We start from the raw sequence: 20,711 nt of genomic DNA on the forward strand, positions 1-20,711 counted from the left end.
TTGGAAGAAGATACATGAAGTAATAAGCTCTGCCCGCCTTGAAAAGCGAAAAGGGAAAAGAGAAAAATTGTAACGTATCACAAATTCTATGACAAGTGTGGCACCCATGGGATAGTTATTTGCATTCAATTTTTGTTCTTATATTTGTTTTCCATAAGGTTGAAATCCACAGAATAAAAGCTCTTGGTTTTATAGCAGATTTTTTAAAGGACAAAAGTTTGATTTGTTTTAAATGAAAAGCACACTAGGATTTGTTTAATCAATATTTTAAATTACGACTTATTTTAGAAGCCAAGAAATAAAGATTTCCATTTACATTTTTGCAACTTGTCTGAAATGAATTTAACTCACAGAAAAGTTAGATGATAGTAGTACCAACCTTGTATCTTATGTAAGTATTTAAATGCAGATTGGAAGCTACTAATCATGTCATAAGGAAAGTATTAGAAATGTTTTAATTACTCATTTTTCTCCAAGAGTTGGTTTTGTATTATTCCTTCATAAGCCATGAGTATTCAAGAGCCATTTGGCTTAAAATTAGGGGAACAGAGTAAGCAAAAGTAAAATTTGAAGAGTTATTTTGTATTATCTTCTCTGACCTCGAGATGAAATGTGAAGGAGAATTGGAGCTACCATACTTTAGAAAGTCCCTAAATCCATGCGGTCTTTAATTCCTGAAGCATTTCTATGTTCTTTAATATCCACGTGTTAAGTATCAAGGATTGCATTCTGCTTTGTTCCCTTGAGTTGAGCTGAAGGTCATTCCTGGTTTTAGAGATTAAAATCTGAGCAAACTAACCTCTGATGTAGAGAAGAGTTGCTACGAACATTTTAAAGTCTGGAAGAGAAGAATTCCACCCTAATCTCCTTAACAGTATCTTCTCTTTGTTACAAGGGTAAATGGCATGTACTACTTTCTATACCACTGTCTAACATAAAATATTGGACTGAAAATGAATATATCTCCTATTATGACCACTTGGATTCAACATGTAGATTTATGCATAGTGACATGTAAATTACAGTGCTCAGTATATTTCTGAAAATCTAATTATAATATATGATGTTTTAGTCTTGCAATACAAAGAAGCAAAAAGCTGATCTATAGATTTTCTTGGCATATATAATTAAATTTCTACCCCAGGATGCATAATTAATGTGTTATTATTTCTTGGTAATTTCAGTTTTTAATCATTTTCTTGGTTATAAATGTATAAACTGAATGACAGACAAGTTGTGACTGTGGATCTGCTTTTATGTATACTCTTCACTCTCTCCAGAATCTTAAGGATCTTACTAATCTAATATACCAAAACACAGTTTAAATTTTGCTTTCTCAGTGAGCCTTCCTCGACCAATGCTAACCAAACAGGCCCTTCTCCATTATTCTCTATTCCAACCACATGTTTATTTTCTTCAGAGCACTTCAAATTTTCAAATAATCTGGAATTCTAGTTATGAGTTACATCAACTGAGCCCTGGCTACCAACTTCACGCATCCCATTTTTCATATTCTTCCCTCTCTCACTTTTTCACATTGACCTTCCTGGATGTTCCCAGTATGCACAGGAGTTCCCCCTGCTGAGGACATTTCCCCAGGTATCTGCAACTTTGTCTCCTCACTTTCTACAGGGCTCTTCTCAAATGTCACTGACTCAGGAGAGTGTTCCTTTACTTCTAAAACAGCAGCCCCCATTTACAGCACTCTCATTTACCCAGTTTTATTTCTTCTCCTTGGCACTTGTCGTTGTATATGTATGTGTTCATTGTGTGACTCTCATTAGCATGCAAATGCCATTAGATTTTATTTATTTTGTTCATTAGCACTGGCACAGTGTATAAAGCAATGTTTGGCGTAAGTCTGGTGCACAATACTTATTTGTTAAATTAATTAATTAAGCCCTTACTTATCATCCGTCTCTTGCATTAGACTCGTAAGGACCACAAAAGCAGGAACTTTTGTTTCTGGTATTCCTCACGCATCTTGCATTTAGTAGGTGAAAAATGAATGTTGAATGAATTAATATTTGCCTCTGTGTGTATTTTAATCTCCCTCTCCTAGTAGGTTCTAATTACAGTGAAAAGTAGAATTATATCTTTTTATCACACCAGTGTGTACCAATTCCATAATAGGTTCTGGCTTATGATAGGTACTCATTAAGTGAAGGATATCAAGGACTGGGACCAAAGTCAACAAGAACTTACAATAACCATAGCCACCCAGAGGGCTTTACAGGGTTGATCTCAGGTCTTAATGGCAGATCAAAAAGAGTTTTGGATAGGCACAGAGCCGTGGAAGTCTGAAATCACCTTGTTCATCCTTTTGGGGCCCAGCCTGGACCTTGAAAAAGCTTACTTCCCAGAGCAGACCCAAGAAGCTAGGTGGAGACTTCTGAGTTTCTTACTTTCAGATATATCTTTCAAATTTGGAAAGCAGTAAATCTTGATTTTGATCCCTAGCTTTGATTTGTTTGCTTAAAACGTTTGCCCTGAAGACTATATCCATGTATGATGTCAAAGGGTAGCAAACAAAAAGTAATTCAATTTTAACATAAAATTTCCACTAAATAGAGCAACCTTGAAAACATCTCTTATCTTCACTTTTTCATGCTTTTTCATTTGTAAAATGAAGATACCAAAAAAGAACTAACAGCTCTAAAATTATAGATTATATATTCAGATTTGCTGGGATGCCCTTGGGAGGCTTTGTCAATCACCTTCTTCCCTTCTTCTCCTTTGCCCACCTGCCACAATTTCTCTTGGTTAAATGTCACAGTTTTGGTGTGCTACTGTTGCTGATGGGAATCCATCAAGTGTATAAGGGGAAGGCTAGGTTGAGAATCTCTGGCCTATGTTATCACTATCATCCTTTCCATGTCCAAAATACTGTGAATCTATGAAATGCACCTCAGTTTACTAGCAAATCACTATATTTTAACATTGCTTAAGTTACTGCTATCCTGAGTTTACTTACACCAACTAAACATTAATTTTTTATTGTACTGTGAGTCAGGGACTATGGCAGACACTGAGAATTCAAAGATGAATTTAGAAATGGTCTCTTCCCTCAAGGAGTTCCATCCAATAGGGAGACAAATGCAACAGAGTGTGATAAATGCTTTAATGGGGCCAAAGCAGCAAGTCAATTTAAAGCATATCAAAGGGTACCAAAACAGCCTGGGAGAGAGGTGATCTGGAAAATCTCCCAGTAGGTGACCAAAAACTGAGTCCTAACTCTAATTAATTGAATTATAGACTGCTAAAGCTGCACAGTGTTAGAATCATCTAATTCAAACTCCTGATGTGGCACAGAGAGAATCTGATGTCCAAAGAGGCTCATGTATGCAGAGTGAGTATCAGAGTTACAACTGGGACCCAGATATGTAATACTGGGCTGCCTCTTTTAAAATGCACCTTTTTTTGCAGGGAAATTTTTAGAACCTTTTCTTTCATCAGTTTAATAATGAAAGTAATCAATTAATCATATTTTAATAAGGTACAGAGAACAATTATTTATTTATATTGACTTTATGCTCAGTGGTGATGCCAATAACCCATCATCTCTTGGTTATAGATTTTCATGAGCTGCTGGTGAATTTTTTCAGACCTATCCACAGGGTAACCCTGTTTGCCTCCTGAGCTACTCCATGGGCGTAATCACACTCAGAAGGACAAGTAGAGTTTGGTTGTGAACAAGAACAAACTTTAAGAATAAATCTTAGTCCGATTAGCACCTCCTCTCAACAACTGACTGAGGCATCTAAGGGCTAGGGTAAAAACCAAACATTGAAATATTTTTATTAGTAGTAGTAGTGGTAGTATATAAAATGACTCAAGTATGCAATCTTCTTGGAGTTTTTGCTCCTAATGTAGTCACTTGGTTTGGGATGTTTAATGACTGTGATTTTGTAATGGGACAATGTAAGAGCACATCACATTAAAACATAAATACTTGGGAAGCCCATAGTTTCTGATAGCTTGCCATCTGTTTGGTTCTTACCGGCAATGGATTTATCCTGCTTAGTGCAGATGATGATATTGTGGGTAAAATCATGGATTATACAATGGATTTCTGAGGTCTTTAACTACTGTTATTAATTTTGCCAGCTTGCAAATCAACATTTTCTAATATAAAATCAATTACATTTTATTTTTCAACTCTTATCCTAAGAAAGGTTGCTATGGGCACCACATAACATCTGCTCTGGCGCCAACAGATTGCGTTAAAGTCACCCACAGTCTCTTCAAATTAAAAACCTCAAACTGAGTTCACTGGTTTTGTCACTGTACTCCCAGCAGGATGCTCTTTTGCCTTGCCCCACCGTTCAGTTTAATCCTCTAGAAAGAAAATTTTTAGAGGTACATCGGACTAAATCATTTTTCTTCTGAGCACACCATTTCCAAATGGCCGCCCAGGGTCCTAAATCCGGCGGCTGCGGAGAGGGACTAGCGGGTGTCCTCCTCTGCAGAGCCGTGGGACTCGAGCGCCTTCATCACTGGACGTTGGAAGCCAAGAAGGAAACCCATACACTCAGGGACAGGTATAACCCCGCGCGGGTGCACCAGCGAGGCCCCGATCGCAGCAGAGGTCTCCATCCCTGAGCTTGGTGGGGGCGTCCTGGGGAGGAAGAGAACACTTTCCCCATTCGGGTCAGAGAGCAGGACTGACTGGGTCGCAGGTCAGAGGTTGAATTTTAACCCGACCTGCGCTTTGTCCCCGCGCCTTCCGCAGCCCGGGCGCCGCGGTGGCACCGAGCTGGGAGAGGACGAGAGAGGCTGGCGCGGGAGAAGCCAAGAGTTGCTACCGACTGGGAGCTGCCGGCGGCGGGAGCAGACGCGACCCTCGCCGCTTTCGAACGCGAAGCCGGGGAGAGCTGAGCTCGGCTGCTGGGGCTCGGCTCCCCGCGCTCTGCCTTGCCCTTTCGGCGGAGGGCAGCTCCCTGCCTGCTGCAGCCCCGCCACTGTGCGCCCGGCCGCCCCGGGGTGCGCCCAGCCCGCCCCCCGAGCGGCCGCCTGGACTCCAGCAGTTGGACCGACCCTCGCCCTCCGGCGCCTGGACAAACTTCCTTCCTCCCGGGCCCCCGCGCCGAGCAGGCTGACAGGCGGCTCCCTCGCCGGTCTCCTCTGGGCTCCGGCCGGGCGAGCTTGCTCTCTGCCCCTCTCCAACCCCGAGCCCCTGGCGCCTAGCCGTCCCCAAGCAGCCGCTCCAACAAAGCCAGAGGCCCGGAGACGACCCGGCGAGGGACTGGGAGTGGCAGCGGGGACCCTAGAGCCAGAAGGAGGCGTCCCCTCGGCGGGGCGAGTACAGTGGGAAGGGGCAGCGGGGATGTAGCGGGGAGAGAGAAGGGAAGAAAGTGTCCTGCTCTAGGCGCGAACGTCTTCCTGGCTCGTCCTCGCTCCCCTTCTCCCCCGGCCCGAGCGCGTCCCGTGTCCCGGTGGGAATTGGCAGGCGGGGGAGGGCGGAGGGGAGAGGGGACGCGGTGGCCTGGCTAGCGAGCCGCTCCCTTACCTCTGTCCAGGGTGAGCGGCTGGACCACTGTCAATGTCGCCATGTCTGCCGTGGGAGCCGAAGTGACGCTCGGCTTCAGCATCAGCAACCGCTCGTAGTGAGAAAAAAAGGAGGAGATTGGGGGCGGGGGTGGAGAGGGAAGACGGAAAGGAGGGGGAGGAGGGGGAAGAAAGAAGGTGGTGGTGGTGGAGAAGAAAGCTTGGGTGGGTTGGTAGCCAGATGGAGACGCAACTGTTCCGCGGCGGCAGATCTTTCAGTTGCGGTGCGGAGCTGAGCAGGTATCCGAGAGCGACTGCATCGCCGGGCTCTGGGAGGGAAGGCTCTGCCCTGGAACTTTGCTATTCCACCCCCAGGAGCACTGGGTGGGTGTAGCTGGCGGACTGCTTTCTTTCAACTTTCCACTCTAATAAAATGGTCAGAATATACGTGTGTGCATGCGTGTGCGTGTGTGTCAGGGGAAGAGAGAGGATAGAAAGGGGATATGGGGGAGGGAGTGGGAGATGAGTTTTCTCAGATTAAGAGAAATTGCCAATCCAATAATCCCATCTCCTTTAGAGAGAAAATGCTTCAGTGTCAGAAATGTTTGGGATGTAATTACATTTGCAGTTAATTTCTGTTGAAGTTTTTCGGAATGTTGACCTATAACGGCATATAAAGATAACTGACTAAAGGCCAGAGTTCCATCAGTAGATGTTCATTTAGGATCTGAGTATATTGCCTGGAAAAAAAAAATAGCAAACCTCTTAAAAGTGCTTCAAAATAAAAAGCATGTGGGTAAGTTTCTATCCCTAAGTTTTCTTTTCTTTTTCAAGCCACTGTTAATACATTACCAATTCAGTAAATGTAGCTCAGAAACAAGTAGAGTGTTCAGATTTTCTCCGAATTTTTTACATACCACGTCTTGTAAACATGTCCCACTCCCGCCCAGCCACTCAACAACAAAAACTTTGCTCTTAATGTCCAAACTGATTTTGGTTGTCTATCACTTAGTTTGAAAAATATGTGCCTAGCACTTTTCATGTTGATTTCTAACCAGTGGGTCAGAGATGCCACTTATTGATTGATTAACAAATATGCCAGGAATTGAGATAGAAGAGTTACATTGCCTTGTGCCACGCCTTGATTTAGGAGTTCAATTTAGTCTCTGACTTCCTGTAGCCTGTAATCTAGTGGGAGATGGTGTTATTAAAAGCTTGACTTTAGAGTCAGTTGATCAGGATTAAATTACAAGAGCCTTCAAATACTGACTGTGACCTCTTCGCCCCAATAAAAAGGCTACTTTCACTATCTTGTCATAGTAGGGATTCATTTCCTGACATAAAGAAACCTTCTATAAGCTGAATAGGGGTGACTGTGGGTGCAGGATTGGAAATGACAAAGCTGCCTCCATCTTGTTCCCTGTGACAGAGCTGAATTGTTTGGGCTAGCAATAAACTCTAAAAGGCAGATACAGTTTTATAGCAAAATATTTGCATATAATTGATGCCATTTTCTTCTGATTACAGATATGATTTCTGAAGGTCTTTTTCATTTTATAGTCTACAATTGAGTTTTAAAAAGCAACATTTCACCAATGTGGGAAAGCCAAAGATGATTGGCCATATATAGACTTAACAGACCCTAAAAACAAACCTAAAATAGTAGTTCGATATGCTTATTTTTATTTAGTATTTAAGGAAGAATGCTGGTCTTGACATTTGAGTCTTAGTTATGTGCTCTTCAGAAGTCACACAATTTCTCACTGATCCTATTTCCTCCTCTGTCATACGGTGAAAATATCATTCAACCTCAAAGAGATTCTGTCATATGAGGAAACAAATTCTACCTTGCAATCTCACTGAGATTTGTGAGGGACTAATGGACTCATACATGTGATTGTGCTTTGAAAACAGTAAAGAATATACAAATTTATTCGTACAAGCATACATCCCCTGGAGCCATGTGGTAAGCTCTGTGCTAGGTGCTAACCATGCAAAGATTGAGTCGGCCCACTCTCTGCCCAGTCTTGCTTGAGAGACGGTGAGCAAACCATAAACTTCTGTGCGGTAAGTACTCTAAGCATTATTGAAAGGAGGTGCTCTTGGAGGCCAGAGGTTGAAAAAGCAACTTTGGTTTGTTACCATTATTCACATTTCCTGAATTAAGCAACAGAAAGAAGTTGAGATGAGCTCAATGATACCAGAGTGTGTTCTAAGCTTTTGCATAAAATTATTAAACCTCACTCAGTAACTGAGGATAAAAGAACATACAGATCCCTTGACTTCTAATATAGTTATTTTACAACATCCTTTATTAGGGAATATGTATTTAAGCAGCTTGATTCATCAGCCCAAAAGTCATAAATTGTACCTGTTCCAACACAAATCCCTGATTGTGGTGTCAATGAAGGTAGAGTTTTTTTGTCTTTTTGTTTCCTGATGCATCCTCAGGACCAAACATTTCATAGCGTATTTCTGGACTTATGCCTTGAGCTTCCTATTTGAAAATTTGCTCTGTCATTCTTTCTCTGTGTTGACTCTGTAGGGTTGTTGTTGCTGTTTTTAAATCAAGATTAAAAGAGAAATTAAGAGGAAACATAAATCACCATAAATTCATCTGTTATTTTTAGTAGTGGAAAGTGCATTCCCTTTAGCTTATGTCTGCACAGGTATGGAAAATTTAATAATAATTCATTATCCATTAGATTTGTTTTTATCAAGAAATAATATCTCTCCAATAATATTTGTGAATTTCTTTTTGAGACATGCAGGGATATACTTGACTTAGTCAAATGCCATTTGCTTTGCTTTGTGTATTAACCTGAGAATTGTTAAAATATTTGTTAATTATGCTTTTATCTTAGCTATTTGACTACAAAATCACTACACTCTTTCATTAAATGATACGTAGAAATTTAGTTCAGTAGTAACTATATTTTCATGGCGTTAACTAGTTCAATAAATACTTAGTGAGCACGTATATGTGCCAGACTTGGTGCTAGGTTGGTGTCTCTTTCCCTTTCTTTCCAGCCCAGAAAAGTAGGTATGTTTATGCCATTTTGGAGATAGGTAAACTGAAGCTCACAGAGTTTACAAAACTTGCTTAAGAATAGTAGCACCTGGCTGCACCTTCACGATCTCCTGTGATTTCCACTAAGAAACAACACACTCTGTTTTTTTTGGTTTTTTTTGTTTTTTTTGAGATGGAGTCTCACTCTGTCGCACAGGCTGTGGCATGATCTCTGCTCACTGTAATCTCCACTCCTGGGGTTCAAGCAATTCTCCTGACTCAGCCTCACGAATAGTTGGGCCTACAGGCGGCCACCACCACGCCTGGCTAATTTTTGTGGAGCCGGGGTTTCACCATATTGGTCAGGATGGTCTCAAACTCCTGACCCCAAGTGATCCCTATGCCTCAGCCTCCCAAAGTGCTGGGATTACAGGCCTGAGCCACCACTCCCGGCCTCATCACACTTTATTCTATGTTGTTGAAGATTTAGTTATTTCAGCCTTTTATTTCAGAGTTCCAGATAAGTATATATATGTATATAAAATCTTTTAAGAGATATATAAATATATATCTATTAAGATATATATCTTTTTTATTATTATACTTTAAGTTCTAGGGTGCATGTGCACAACGTGCAGGTTTGTTACATATGTATACATGTGCCATGTTGGTGTGCTTCACCCATTAACTTGTCATTTACATTAGGTATTTCTCCTAATGCTATCCCTCCCACCTCCCCCCACCCCATAACAGTCCCCTGTGTGTGATGTTCCCCACCCTGTGTCCAAGTGTTCTGATTGTTCAGTTTCCACCTGAGTGAGAACATGCAGTGTTTGGTTTTTCATCCTTGCGATAGTTTGCTCAGAATAATGGTTTCTAGCTTCATCCATGTCCCTATAAAGAACATGAACTCGTCCTTTTGTATGACTGCATAGTATTCCCTGGTGTATATGTGCCACATTTATTCAATCTAGTCTATCACTGATGGACATTTGGGTTGGTTCCAAGTCTTTGCTATCATGAATACTTCCACAATAAACATATGTGTGCATGTGTCTTTATAGCAGTATGATTTATAATCCTTTGGGTATATGTCCAGTAATGCATAGGCTGGGTCAAATGGTATCTCTAGTTCTAGATCCTTGAGGAATTGCCACACTGTCTGCCACAATGATTGAACCAGTTTACAGTCCCACCAACAGTATAAAAGTGTTCCTATTTCTCCACATCCTCTCCAGCACCTGTTGTTTCCGACTTTTTAATGATCGCCATTCTAACTGGTGTGAGATGGTATCTCATTGTGGTTTTGATTTGCATTTCTCTGATGGCCGGTGATAATGAGCATTTTTTTCCTGTGTCTGTTGGCTGCATAAATGTCTTCTTTCGAGAAGTGTCTGTTCATATCCATTGCCCACTTTTTGATGGGGTTGTTTGATTTTTTCTTGTAAATTTGTTTAAGTTCTTTGTAGATTCTGGATATTAGCCCTTTGTCAGATGAGTAGATTGCAAAGATTTTCTGCCATTCTGTAGGTTGCCTTTTCACTCTGATGGTAGTTTCTTTTGCTGTGCAGAAGCTCCTTAGTTTAATTAGATCCCATTTGTCAATTTTGGCTTTTGTTGCCATTGCTTTTGGTGTTTTAGTCAAGAAGTCCTTGCCCATGCCTATGGCCTGAATGGTATTGCCTAGGTTTTCTTCTAGGATTTTTATGGTTTTAATGGTCTAACATTTAAGTCTTTAATCCATCTTGTATTAATTTTTGTATAAGGTGTAAAGAAGGGATCCAGTTTCATCTTTCTACATATGGCTAGCCAGTTTTCCCAGCACCATTTATTAAATAGGGAATCCTTTCCCTATTTCTTGTTTTTGTCAGATTTGTCAAAGATCAGTTGGTTGTACATGTGTGGTATTATTTCCGAGGCCTCTATTCTGTTTTATTGGTCTATATCTCTGTTTTGGTACCAGTACCATGCTGTTCTGGTTACTGTAGCCTTGTAGTATAGTTTGAAGTCAGGTAGCATGATGTCTCTAGCTTTGTTCTTTTGGTTTAGGATTGTCTTGCCAATGCAGGCTCTTTTTTGGTTCCATATGAACTTTAAAGTAGCTTTTTCCAATTCTGTGAAGAAAGTCATTGGTAGCTTGATGGGGATGGCATTGAATCTATAAATTACCTTGGGCAGTATGGCCATTTCCACAATATTGATTCTTCCTATCCATGAACATGGAATGTTCTTCCATTTGTTTGTGTCCTCTTTTATTTTGCTGAGCAGTGGTTTGTAGTTCTCCTTGAAGAGGTCCTTCACATCCCTTGTAAGTTGGATTCCTAGGTATTTTATTCTCTTTGAAGCAATTGTGAATGGGAGTTCACTCATGATTTGGCTCTCTGTCTGTTATTGGTGTGTAGAAATGCTTGTGATGCTTTCCTCATTGATTTTGTATCCTGAGACTTTGCTGAAGTTGCTTATCAGCTTCAGGAGATTTTGGGCTGAGACAGTGGGGTTTTCTAAATATACAATCATGTCATCTGCAAACAGGGACAATTTGACTTCCTCTTTACCTAATCAAATACCCTTTATTTCTTTCTCCTGCCTGATTTCCCTGGCCAGAACTTCCAACACTATGTTGAATAGCAATGGTGAGAGAGGGCATCCCTGTCTTGTGCCAGTTTTCAAAGGGAATGCTTCCAGTTTTTGCCCATTCAGTATGATATTGGCTGTGGGTTTGTCATAAATAGCTCTTATTATTTTGAGATATGTCCCATCAATACCTAGTTTATTGAGAGTTTTTAGCATGAAGTGCTGTTGAATTTTGTCAAAGGCCTTTTCTGCATCTATTGAGATAATCATGTGGTTTAACATACGCAAATCAATAAATGTAATCTGTCATACAAACAGAACCAAAGACAAGATATGTATCTTTTAAGAGATATAAATATATAATATTATAAATATATCTTAATATATTAATAAATATAATACATGTAAAATATATTTAATACATATATGATATATTATATATACACACACACATCTTTTCTCTCTCTTATTTTGTGTGTGTGTTGACTTGAGACATACTCAAAGGGAGGAATGGATGAAGGGAAGTTAGGTCAAAGAACAACAGAACTATGATACTGGTTCCATTCTGTATACATATAGGTTAATATTCAAGCAACTGCCTATTTGATATATAAAATCTGTTCTTAGCAAAATCATTCAAAGCTATGTTAAGGTTGGTTTCACTTAATTGAATTTTTTTAAATTATATGACAAAATCAAAAGACGGTTTGCATAGAGCATTAGCATACCAAGGAAATGTGTTTAGTTAGATTACAAATGAAGTATAATGAGCACAGTTTCATATGAGAAAATAGCACATTCAAACTAGAGTTATTTCAGCCTGGGTATTAGAAATTGTTTTTGACTGATTTAAGATAACATGTTATCTTTCTTAATTCACACAGCTTTGTCAAAATAGCACTAGATTAAGACGAAGTGCCAACCAATACTTTGAAATTTAAATGTTTATTTTTGAAAACCATCATAGAGTATCTTACATTTATTTTATCTTTATTTTATCTTTATATTTGTTTTGATAACTACTTATTTGTCTGCTCATTCAACAAAGACTTAATATACTGATTATATGCCAAGCACTATACTAGGCATTGGGGTATTACAGTGAACAAGAAAAAATTCTTGTTCTCACTTGTTTTATATTCTATAAGGAAGAGAAAGTCAATAAACAAACAAGAAAGAGAACAATTACTGACTAAGTATTGTGCAAAGAATGAATAAATTGATGACTAAACTAGATCTAGAATAATGTCAGAATTACAAAAGACAGGGATAGGGAGAAGGGCCTTATAGGGAGCAGGAGAGAAAAGCCAGGGATGAGGGAGCAGGCATAGTGTGTATTTGGGTAAAATCGGCAGTTCATTTTGGAATATAATAATAATAAAAAAAAAAGGCTAAAGAGAGCTATTGAGAGTTAGGTGGTGGAAGGTAATATAATTAATGAACAGAAATACAATGAACCTTTCATTAATTTCTTTGTGCCAATCATACAATAAAATGTACGAATGCAATCTATGCTAAGAAAAATATTTGCATCATAGCATCTGCATTAAAAATTGCTAACATCAGAATGAACAGTTACTAATTCAGAGTTGGATGTTAAAAAAATTTAGGATGAAATTAAAATATTAAAAGTAAATTCTAAGGGCGGGCGTGGTGGCTCACGCCTGTAGCCCCAGCACTTTGGGAGGCCAAAGTGGCAGGATCACCTGAGGTCAGGAGTTCGAGAGGAACCTGGCCAACATGGAGACACCCCGTCTCTACTAAAAATACAAAATTAGCCAGGCATGATGGCGCATGCCTGTAATCCCAGCTACTTGGGAGGCTGAGGCAGAATTGCTTGAACCCAACAGGCAGGTGTTGAAGTGATCTGAGATCATGCCATTGCACTCCAGTCTCGGCAAAAAAAGCAAAAACTGTCTCAAAAAAAAAAAAAAGTAAATTCTAATTATTATTATTTTTTATTTTCTCCAAAAGAAATAACACTTCTCTGTTTTCACATTTAGAAGTTATGACTGATCTTTTAATAATGAAATTTAAATTCAAAGCTTAGCTTTTTCTTTTTCTTTATGCATCCCAAACTCATATTTACATCTCTCAGGAATGTCTAGAAATACAAGAAATATTAGACAAACTAATTTTTAAAAGTAAAACAGTCTCTTCTCACATTTGCTCAGGAGATATTTCTAAACTATTAGAACTCACAAACTTTAACAATTTTAAAAACATCTTTATTACCATTGTCATCTAAACATTTTAAATGTATTTAACATTGAGTAAAAAGTTAGGCTTTTGTCTAACAAATTAAGCACCTGTAATATGCTAGGCACTATTCTGTGCCTGGAACTTGGTTTTGATGAAGAGAGACAGATAAAATACAAATTAGCCAATCAATCAGATAATCTTAGGTATTGATTATCACGAACATTGATGTGTTAAAGCCTATTCACACTGTATGTGAGACCTAATAATGTGCATTTTGTCTCAACATCACTTTCAGTTATGTCACATTGGTATCTTTTGATTGACCATGGTGGCAATATTTAAACCATTGGGATTGGTAAACACTCTGTACCAACTTTTTTTTTTTTGTCCCTCTGGAAAGCCACTTGTTAAACATTTACCAGCATACCACAAAGTATATGATGAAAATAAAAGAGGATGCTGTGATGAAATATACAACAGGGAAAGAGGCTACTTTGGAGTGGTCAGGGAAAAAGTCACATTGTACTTAATAGAACATTTTTTAAAATATCAAATCTGCACTCCACTTGATGTGTGTGTACTGACTAGGACACAGGACCAGGGATGGAGTTAGAAGTAGGAGACATTCATATTTTTATGGAGTTTACAAAATAATTGGGGAAAAAAGCATAAAATTAATTACAAAATTATATATCAATAATAAATGATACTATAAATTTATATGTGTTAAAGTGATACAGAAATAAAAAAGGCAAGTGTGTGTTGTGATGACTTTCTGGAGGCAATTTATGTTGACTTCCAGAAGAAACTTAGAAATATTTACTTTCTTGCATGTAGATAGGAGAATGTTTTACCTTTGAGCAGAGTTACTCTTTGCAACTTTGAATCAGAGGATTACTAAGTAGACCAGGAACTTTTTTTTTTTTTCATTTCTGTATTTGTTTTATTTTCTTATTATTTTTATTTTTATAAAATAAAAGGAATCTAAGGAATTTCATAGAAAACTAAAGAAAGAGGAGGGGCATAATAGAGTCTCAATGTGGCTGGGGAGTCTTACCATGGTGAAGGGACAACACTGTCACCTGATACTTGGAAAGGACATTAATGATAGCTAGGACTTATTTGTTTGGGACTCTAACTTTATTTAAAACCTGGTTAAAATGTTTTTTTTCTTGAGGAGCACCTCAATATCTGACTTCTATCCCTTTAAATATAGCTTGACTTCTTCCTCCCACCAGCAAAATTTATCTCTAATTTTGGTAGTATGGAATTAATTAAAGATATGAGGAAGAAACAGATGAACAGGCCGTCTTCAAATTCTTCACATTCTTACACCGTACAGTAATTGGGGCTAGTTACTCTAAGTGTGCTGGGAAACATACATGTCAGTAATTAGCAAGTTTAAGAGCTAAACCCACCATTAGCATGGACAGCACATTCAGTAGAGAATTCCAAACTCCCTCTAGTTTTTATCCTCCAATGCTCTAATTTGAAGCAAAAATTGCTATAATTGTAGTTAGTTTATATTTAAATATCATCTTTCTGGGCCCAGCCTAAAACATAAAATGCCCTTTTCTCAAAACTAATTAGGAGGATCAAATGATGCTCCTCTAAAACAGTTCCTTACTCTCCGCTTCTGTGCTTCCCTGGCCTGTCTGGTCCTGGAGGAACTCTTACACTCTTGCCCCTCAGGTGGGCCTTTCTGACCCTGTAATCTCCTTATGCTATTCCTGAGTCTATGCCATTACACAAGGCAGATGCACTTCCTGAAATGCAGTATCTCTGAGAAGTTTCCTCTTTTAAAGGTTTCTTAATTTTACTTCTTGCTTAAAGCATATACCCACATAATAAATCCAGTTGTGACTTTATTGTAGTCTCTTAAGGATTTAACTAGAATGGGGGAAAACGAAGCAATTGAAGATGGTTTTAACTCTATATTAATATCTCAAGGCTCCTGTCACCCAGAATATTGCATAGATTAATTGTGGTAAACCAACCTGAATAAATATTTTTATCTAGACTCCAAATCAAAGAAATCCCCAAAAAGTGGAGACAGCAAGCAAATCTCTGCCATCTTTATCAAGGTAAGATAAGCAAACAAACTATTAAGTCTTTTAGAAATCTTATATATTCTTTCTCTAACAAGAGTTTTTGTTTTGGAATTTTTAACGTAAGACAATGCACGTGTCAAACAGTTCAAAAGGTATTGTTGAAACCCACTCAATCACAAGTCATCAATGTTAAGAAGGATTTTTTTTTTGGTATATTTAATACCATATATATAATATGAAATGTATATAATGTATGTTATATGTGCACATGTCTTTTTAAAATTCTAAGTACAATTCTACTATACACTATATTTTGCATCTTTATTTTATTTTAGTGATATTTTCATATCAATACATATAGATCTGCAAAATTCTTAACTACTTCATAAAATTTCATCAAAATAGTCTCTCATAGGTGTACTCTCAGGTTGTTTCTAGGTGTTTGCTATCTCAAACAGGCTATGAAAGAAAATCAGTCTTGTTTATAGCATCTTTATAAACATGAATTCCACTCAGTTATGTCCATGTCGTTTTGAATAATCCAGTGCTAATGTGGCCATTTTCAATTTTGCGCTTCCAGATTATAATACCTGCGATGCATTTATTCCTGCTTCATTGTGTGCATTCTATCATATGCCATTTGTTACCACTTATCTATAAAAATGTCATATGTAATTGAATTCATAAAACCTAAAATTATTAAAAGCAAAAAACTAGTCACCATAGACTGATGACTATTTTTCCATTTGAAATATGTGGTATCGTACACTATCCAGATGACTATTCAGTAAGTCAAAAGATGATGACAATGATTTTCTACTAAGAAACAAATGGTATATATGTCAAAGGAAGATAAAAATTAAAAGCCTAAAGGTACCACTTTTTGCAGTGGCTCACGCCTGTAATCCCAGTATTTTGGGAGGCTGAGGCGGGTGGATCATGAGGTAGGAGATACAGACCATCCTGGCCAACATGGTGAAACCCTGTCTCTACTAAAAATTTTAAAATTAGCTGGGCCTGGTGGTGCACACCTGTAATCTCAGCTACTCAGGAGGCCAAGGCAGGAGAATCACTTGAACAGGAGAGTTGGAGGTTGCAGCGAGCCGAGATCGCACCACTGCACTCCAGCCTGGTGACAGAGTGAGACCGTCTAAAAAATAAATAAATAATTAAAAAATTGTATGTATTTATCACATACAATATGATGCTTTTAAGTATATGCATCATGGAATGATTTATGTCTAGCTAATTAACATATGTATTAACTCACCATATTATTATTATAGCGATGAGAACACTTTACATCCACTCTCTTATGTCAAGAATACATAGATTACTAACTGTGGTCATTATGCTGTACAATAGAGCCACTTTTAGATATTCGTTTTATTGAACATTTTATTTCCATTAAGTGAAATTGTATAGGAACACAATGAAAACACAAAGAGATGTTTAAGTACTTTCATTTTCAAATAAAATGACATGTTGATTCATCAACTGAATTAAAAAGCTAAGTACAACTTAAAACAATAAATACTATTCTTCCGTTAAATTTTATTAGTAGTTAGTAATGCAAAGACTATTTTAAAAGCTAGTGCATATAGTGCTCTCTACTGGCGTTATCTTTATTACAACTACAATCACTGTAGAATTTGTAGTTATATAGGAACCATCATAATAAACTTCTGTCTCCAAAGACTGATAGTATTTTAATTTTAATTTCTTTTTGTTTTCTCCTTTAGGGATGTGTGTGTATATGTATGTGCACGCATAAATATTCATTCTTGAACTTCTACACTGAAGTCAGTTGTGAATTCTGCAAATAAGTTGCTGGCATACATCATCACAAATAATCATGTAATAAAGAGAAAATAAAAAAAAGATGGATGTAGAACAATAACCGAACTGAAAACATTATGCCTTACATAAATCAGTAGCAGCTACAATGCTTGCTTTTATTGTCTTTGGAGAAAACAAGTGGGGGCCTCCCAGGAGCAGAATGAGTGGGGGTGTATATTTAGGAAATCACGGTGGACAGTGACCACCATCATGAGCTCCTTCCTGTCTTTCCTCCAACACTCCTTACTTCCTGCACCATCTTCTAAAGATTCCAAAAATCTTACTGGTGCTTTTTTAAAGCTTAGGAAAACATTTTGGAATGGTTATGAAAGACATTTGCTTCAGGAGAAAGAGAGAGAGAGACATTCTCCATTTATTCTATAATTTCATGTCTAGTTGATGCTTAGTGCCACATACTGTGCTAAGCACTAAACATTGAGCAGTTTTCAAAACCACGAATACCTGACTGGAATTATTGGTATTTGTAGGAATTATTCCTCAATAATATAAATGTGATTGAGGAAAGTACATCGTGCAATGAGAAAGCCTTTAACTGGTACATAAACCAATCTAGGGATTCAGAAAGGATATCTCCGGAGCAGTAACATTTATGGCATAATGTGAAGAATGAGTATTAGATGTTAACCAACCAAAGGTGAAAGTTGTAGAGAGCATTCCAAGATCAGGTACCCTATGGGGTACCTTAGGCATGAAAGCACTTGGCCCTTTCAAAAAGCAGAAAGAAAGGTCAATGTGGCTTAAGAAAACAGAACCAAAGAATCTGTCAAGCTAAGGTAAAAAAACAGGTCTTGAAAGCCACATGAGGGATTTTGGATTTCATCCCAAGAGAAATGGGAAGTCATGGGAATAGTCTTAAATAACAGAATAAGTGAAATAAAGAGATTTGTATTTTCTTTAATATCTGAATGCAATGTGAAGAGTGATCAGGGTGCGGGGAGTAGGTATAAATTAGCAGTGACCATTAAAGAGGCTATTCAGCAATCCAGGTAAGAAAGTACAGTGGTTTGGACTACAAAGATGGAATCGAAACTCAATGAAGTGGATGGATCCCAGAAATGTTTGAAGGATAACACCCATGGCCTTCGGTAAGATTGTATGCAAGTGGTAAAGGAGACAAGATATTTGAAAAGTGCCTCCTGGACTTCTGACATGAATGAGTGGATAAAGGGTGGTAAGAAATATTGAAGGAAAAATTGGGAAGAAAAGTTAGTTTTCAACTTATGAAGTTTGACACCAAAGTTTGACACCTTTGAGATGTGAGGAAACCACACAACGAAAGACTACTGAATGGGGAGTGTCTCACACTAAACCCTTAGGAAAGCCTACATTTAAAGTTCATATAAAGGAAAAGGATCCAGGAAGGGAGAAACAAGAGGTAGAAGGAAAACTAAGAGAGATTAATAGCATATACAGCAAGGGAATACAAAAGAAATGGGCAATGTGTCACAAGCGCTTCTGAGAGAATAAGAGCCAACCTGAACAAAGACCCCTGGATTTAGTGATATAAGAAGCAAAGCCATGTACTGAGACCAAACTAGGTCTGAGTAGAGTACAGAGTATTGAAATAAATATTGCATAGAGGTATTTTTTGTTTTCCTTTTTTTAAGTATATATATATATATATTGCATAGAGTTAATAAAAAGTGGATCGAGGTCCAGGTTTAATCAGTTTTTGAAGGATCTGCTTCACCTAAGTTGATTGATACTGCCTTGGCCATATAGGTTCTTCCACTGCCACTCCTCTTAAATGCCAAAATATGAACTCTACGAGTAGCTTTGTGAATTACTTCTTTTAATATTCCTCAAAGTAAAGCATAACACTTTATAGTTCGGCTATTGCTTAGTGGCTTCAATTTCTCCATAGAGCACTGAACTGATTTGGAGCAGATGATCTTTCCCATCATGACTGCCTGACTGAATAACCATGGATGGAGGAAACCCTCATAGCTCTGGGTAACTTCCTGGTCAGGATTTTCCAACGTGACCGTCATTTTTCTAAAACAGTACACTGCTAATCATATATATACACACACACACACACAAAAAAAAAATTTATTTTATTTATTTATTTATTTATTTATTTATTATTTTTTGAGATAGAGTCTCGCTGTGTTGCCCAGGCTGGAGTGCAGTGGCGCAATCTCGGCTCACTGCAACGTCTGCCTCCCAGCTTCATGCCATTCTCCTGCCTCAGCCTCCCAAGTAGCTGAGATTGCAGGCCCCCACCACCACGCCCAGCTAATTTTCTGTATTTTTAGTGGAGACGGGGTTTCACCGTGTTAGCCTGGATGGTGTCGATCTCCTGACCTCTTGATCCACCTGCCTCGGCCTCCCAAAGTGCTGGGATTACAGGCGTGAACCACCGCACCCGGCCCTATTTTTTTTTATGATTAATGTTTAGTACATGATTCTAGGCCTACTAAAATATTTGAAGCTGATTTTTACTTCATTTCTATTTGATGTTACTTACTATGCACCCACATATGCTGATTCTGTCTTTGGTGCACACAGAGAAAAAGTAACTCAAAAAAAAAAGGCCGGGCGCGGTGGCTCAAGCCTGTAATCCCAGCACTTTGGGAGGCCGAGACGGGTGGATCACGAGGTCAGGAGATCGAGACCATCCTGGCTAACACGGTGAAACCCTGTCTCTACTAAGAAATACAAAAAAAAAAAAAAAAACTAGCCGGGCGAGGTGGCGGGCGCCTGTAGTCCCAGCTACTCGGGAGGCTGAGGCCGGAGAATGGCGTGAACCCGGGAGGCGGAGCTTGCAGTGAGCTGAGATCCGGCCACTGCACTCTAGCCTGGGCTACAGAGCGAGACTCCGTCTCAAAAAAAAAAAAAAAAAAACAAAAAACCAAAAATGACAGCCCTGATATTGACATATATATCATTGAACGAGTTGCATCCATCTGAACATGTTTCTCCAGAGTCAAGATAAAATATGAAAACATTTTTTGAGCCATAATGGAATTTGATACTCATTACGAGTATCAAATTTAACCAACAGTGGAAAATGAGATGAGACCCAGAGATATTATATCAACTGCCCCACTATTCCTAGCTGGTGAGGAACAGGGCTCAAACTGGAACCCAAGTTTCAACCAGTCCAGTACCCTTTATATTACACTGTGCTGTTACACTAGATTGTAAATTTCACAAGTAGAGGGACAATGTTTTGGTTGCCACTGCATATTCATTGCTTGGCATTTAACTGATGCCCAGTAAATATTTGTGAATAAAAGAATTAGAAGGCCAGCACAGTGACTCACGCCTGTAATCCCAGCACTTTGGGAGACCAAAGCAGGTAGATCATTTGAGCCCAGGAGTTCAAGATTAGCCTGGACAACATGGTGAAACCCCAACTTTACAGAAAATACAAAAATTAGCTCGGCATGGTGGTACAGCCTGTAGTCCCAGCTCCTACAGGTGGGGTATGAGGCAGAAGGATCGCTTGAACCCCAGGAGGTCAAGACTGCAGTGAGCCATGATCACACCACTATACTCCAGTCTGGGCGACAGAGCAAGAT

At 38.7% G+C, this 20,711-nt stretch overlaps 1 protein-coding gene and 1 non-coding gene across 2 annotated transcripts in view; one reads left to right on the forward strand and one right to left on the reverse strand.

The window, feature by feature from the left end:
• LIN7A (lin-7 homolog A, crumbs cell polarity complex component) overlaps nucleotides 1-6,071 on the reverse strand; it is a 149,757-nt gene extending 143,686 nt beyond the window's left edge. Inside the window, exon 1 of the mRNA XM_009181272.4 lies at nucleotides 5,510-6,071. Within this exon, the coding sequence (XP_009179536.2) occupies nucleotides 5,510-5,591 (82 nt within the window). The 5' untranslated portion in view covers nucleotides 5,592-6,071. The remainder of the gene's footprint in view (nucleotides 1-5,509) is intronic.
• Nucleotides 6,072-6,289: 218 nt separating this feature from the next.
• LOC103875884 lies at nucleotides 6,290-18,801 on the forward strand. Its single transcript, XR_004176290.1, has 3 exons — nucleotides 6,290-8,156; nucleotides 15,293-15,357; nucleotides 17,067-18,801. It is a non-coding gene; the product is annotated as an uncharacterized LOC103875884 (transcript).
• The last annotated feature ends 1,910 nt before the right edge of the window (nucleotides 18,802-20,711 follow it).

This window comes from Papio anubis, chromosome 9 (assembly GCF_008728515.1).
Source record: "Papio anubis isolate 15944 chromosome 9, Panubis1.0, whole genome shotgun sequence".
Taxonomy (NCBI): Eukaryota; Metazoa; Chordata; class Mammalia; order Primates; family Cercopithecidae; genus Papio; species Papio anubis.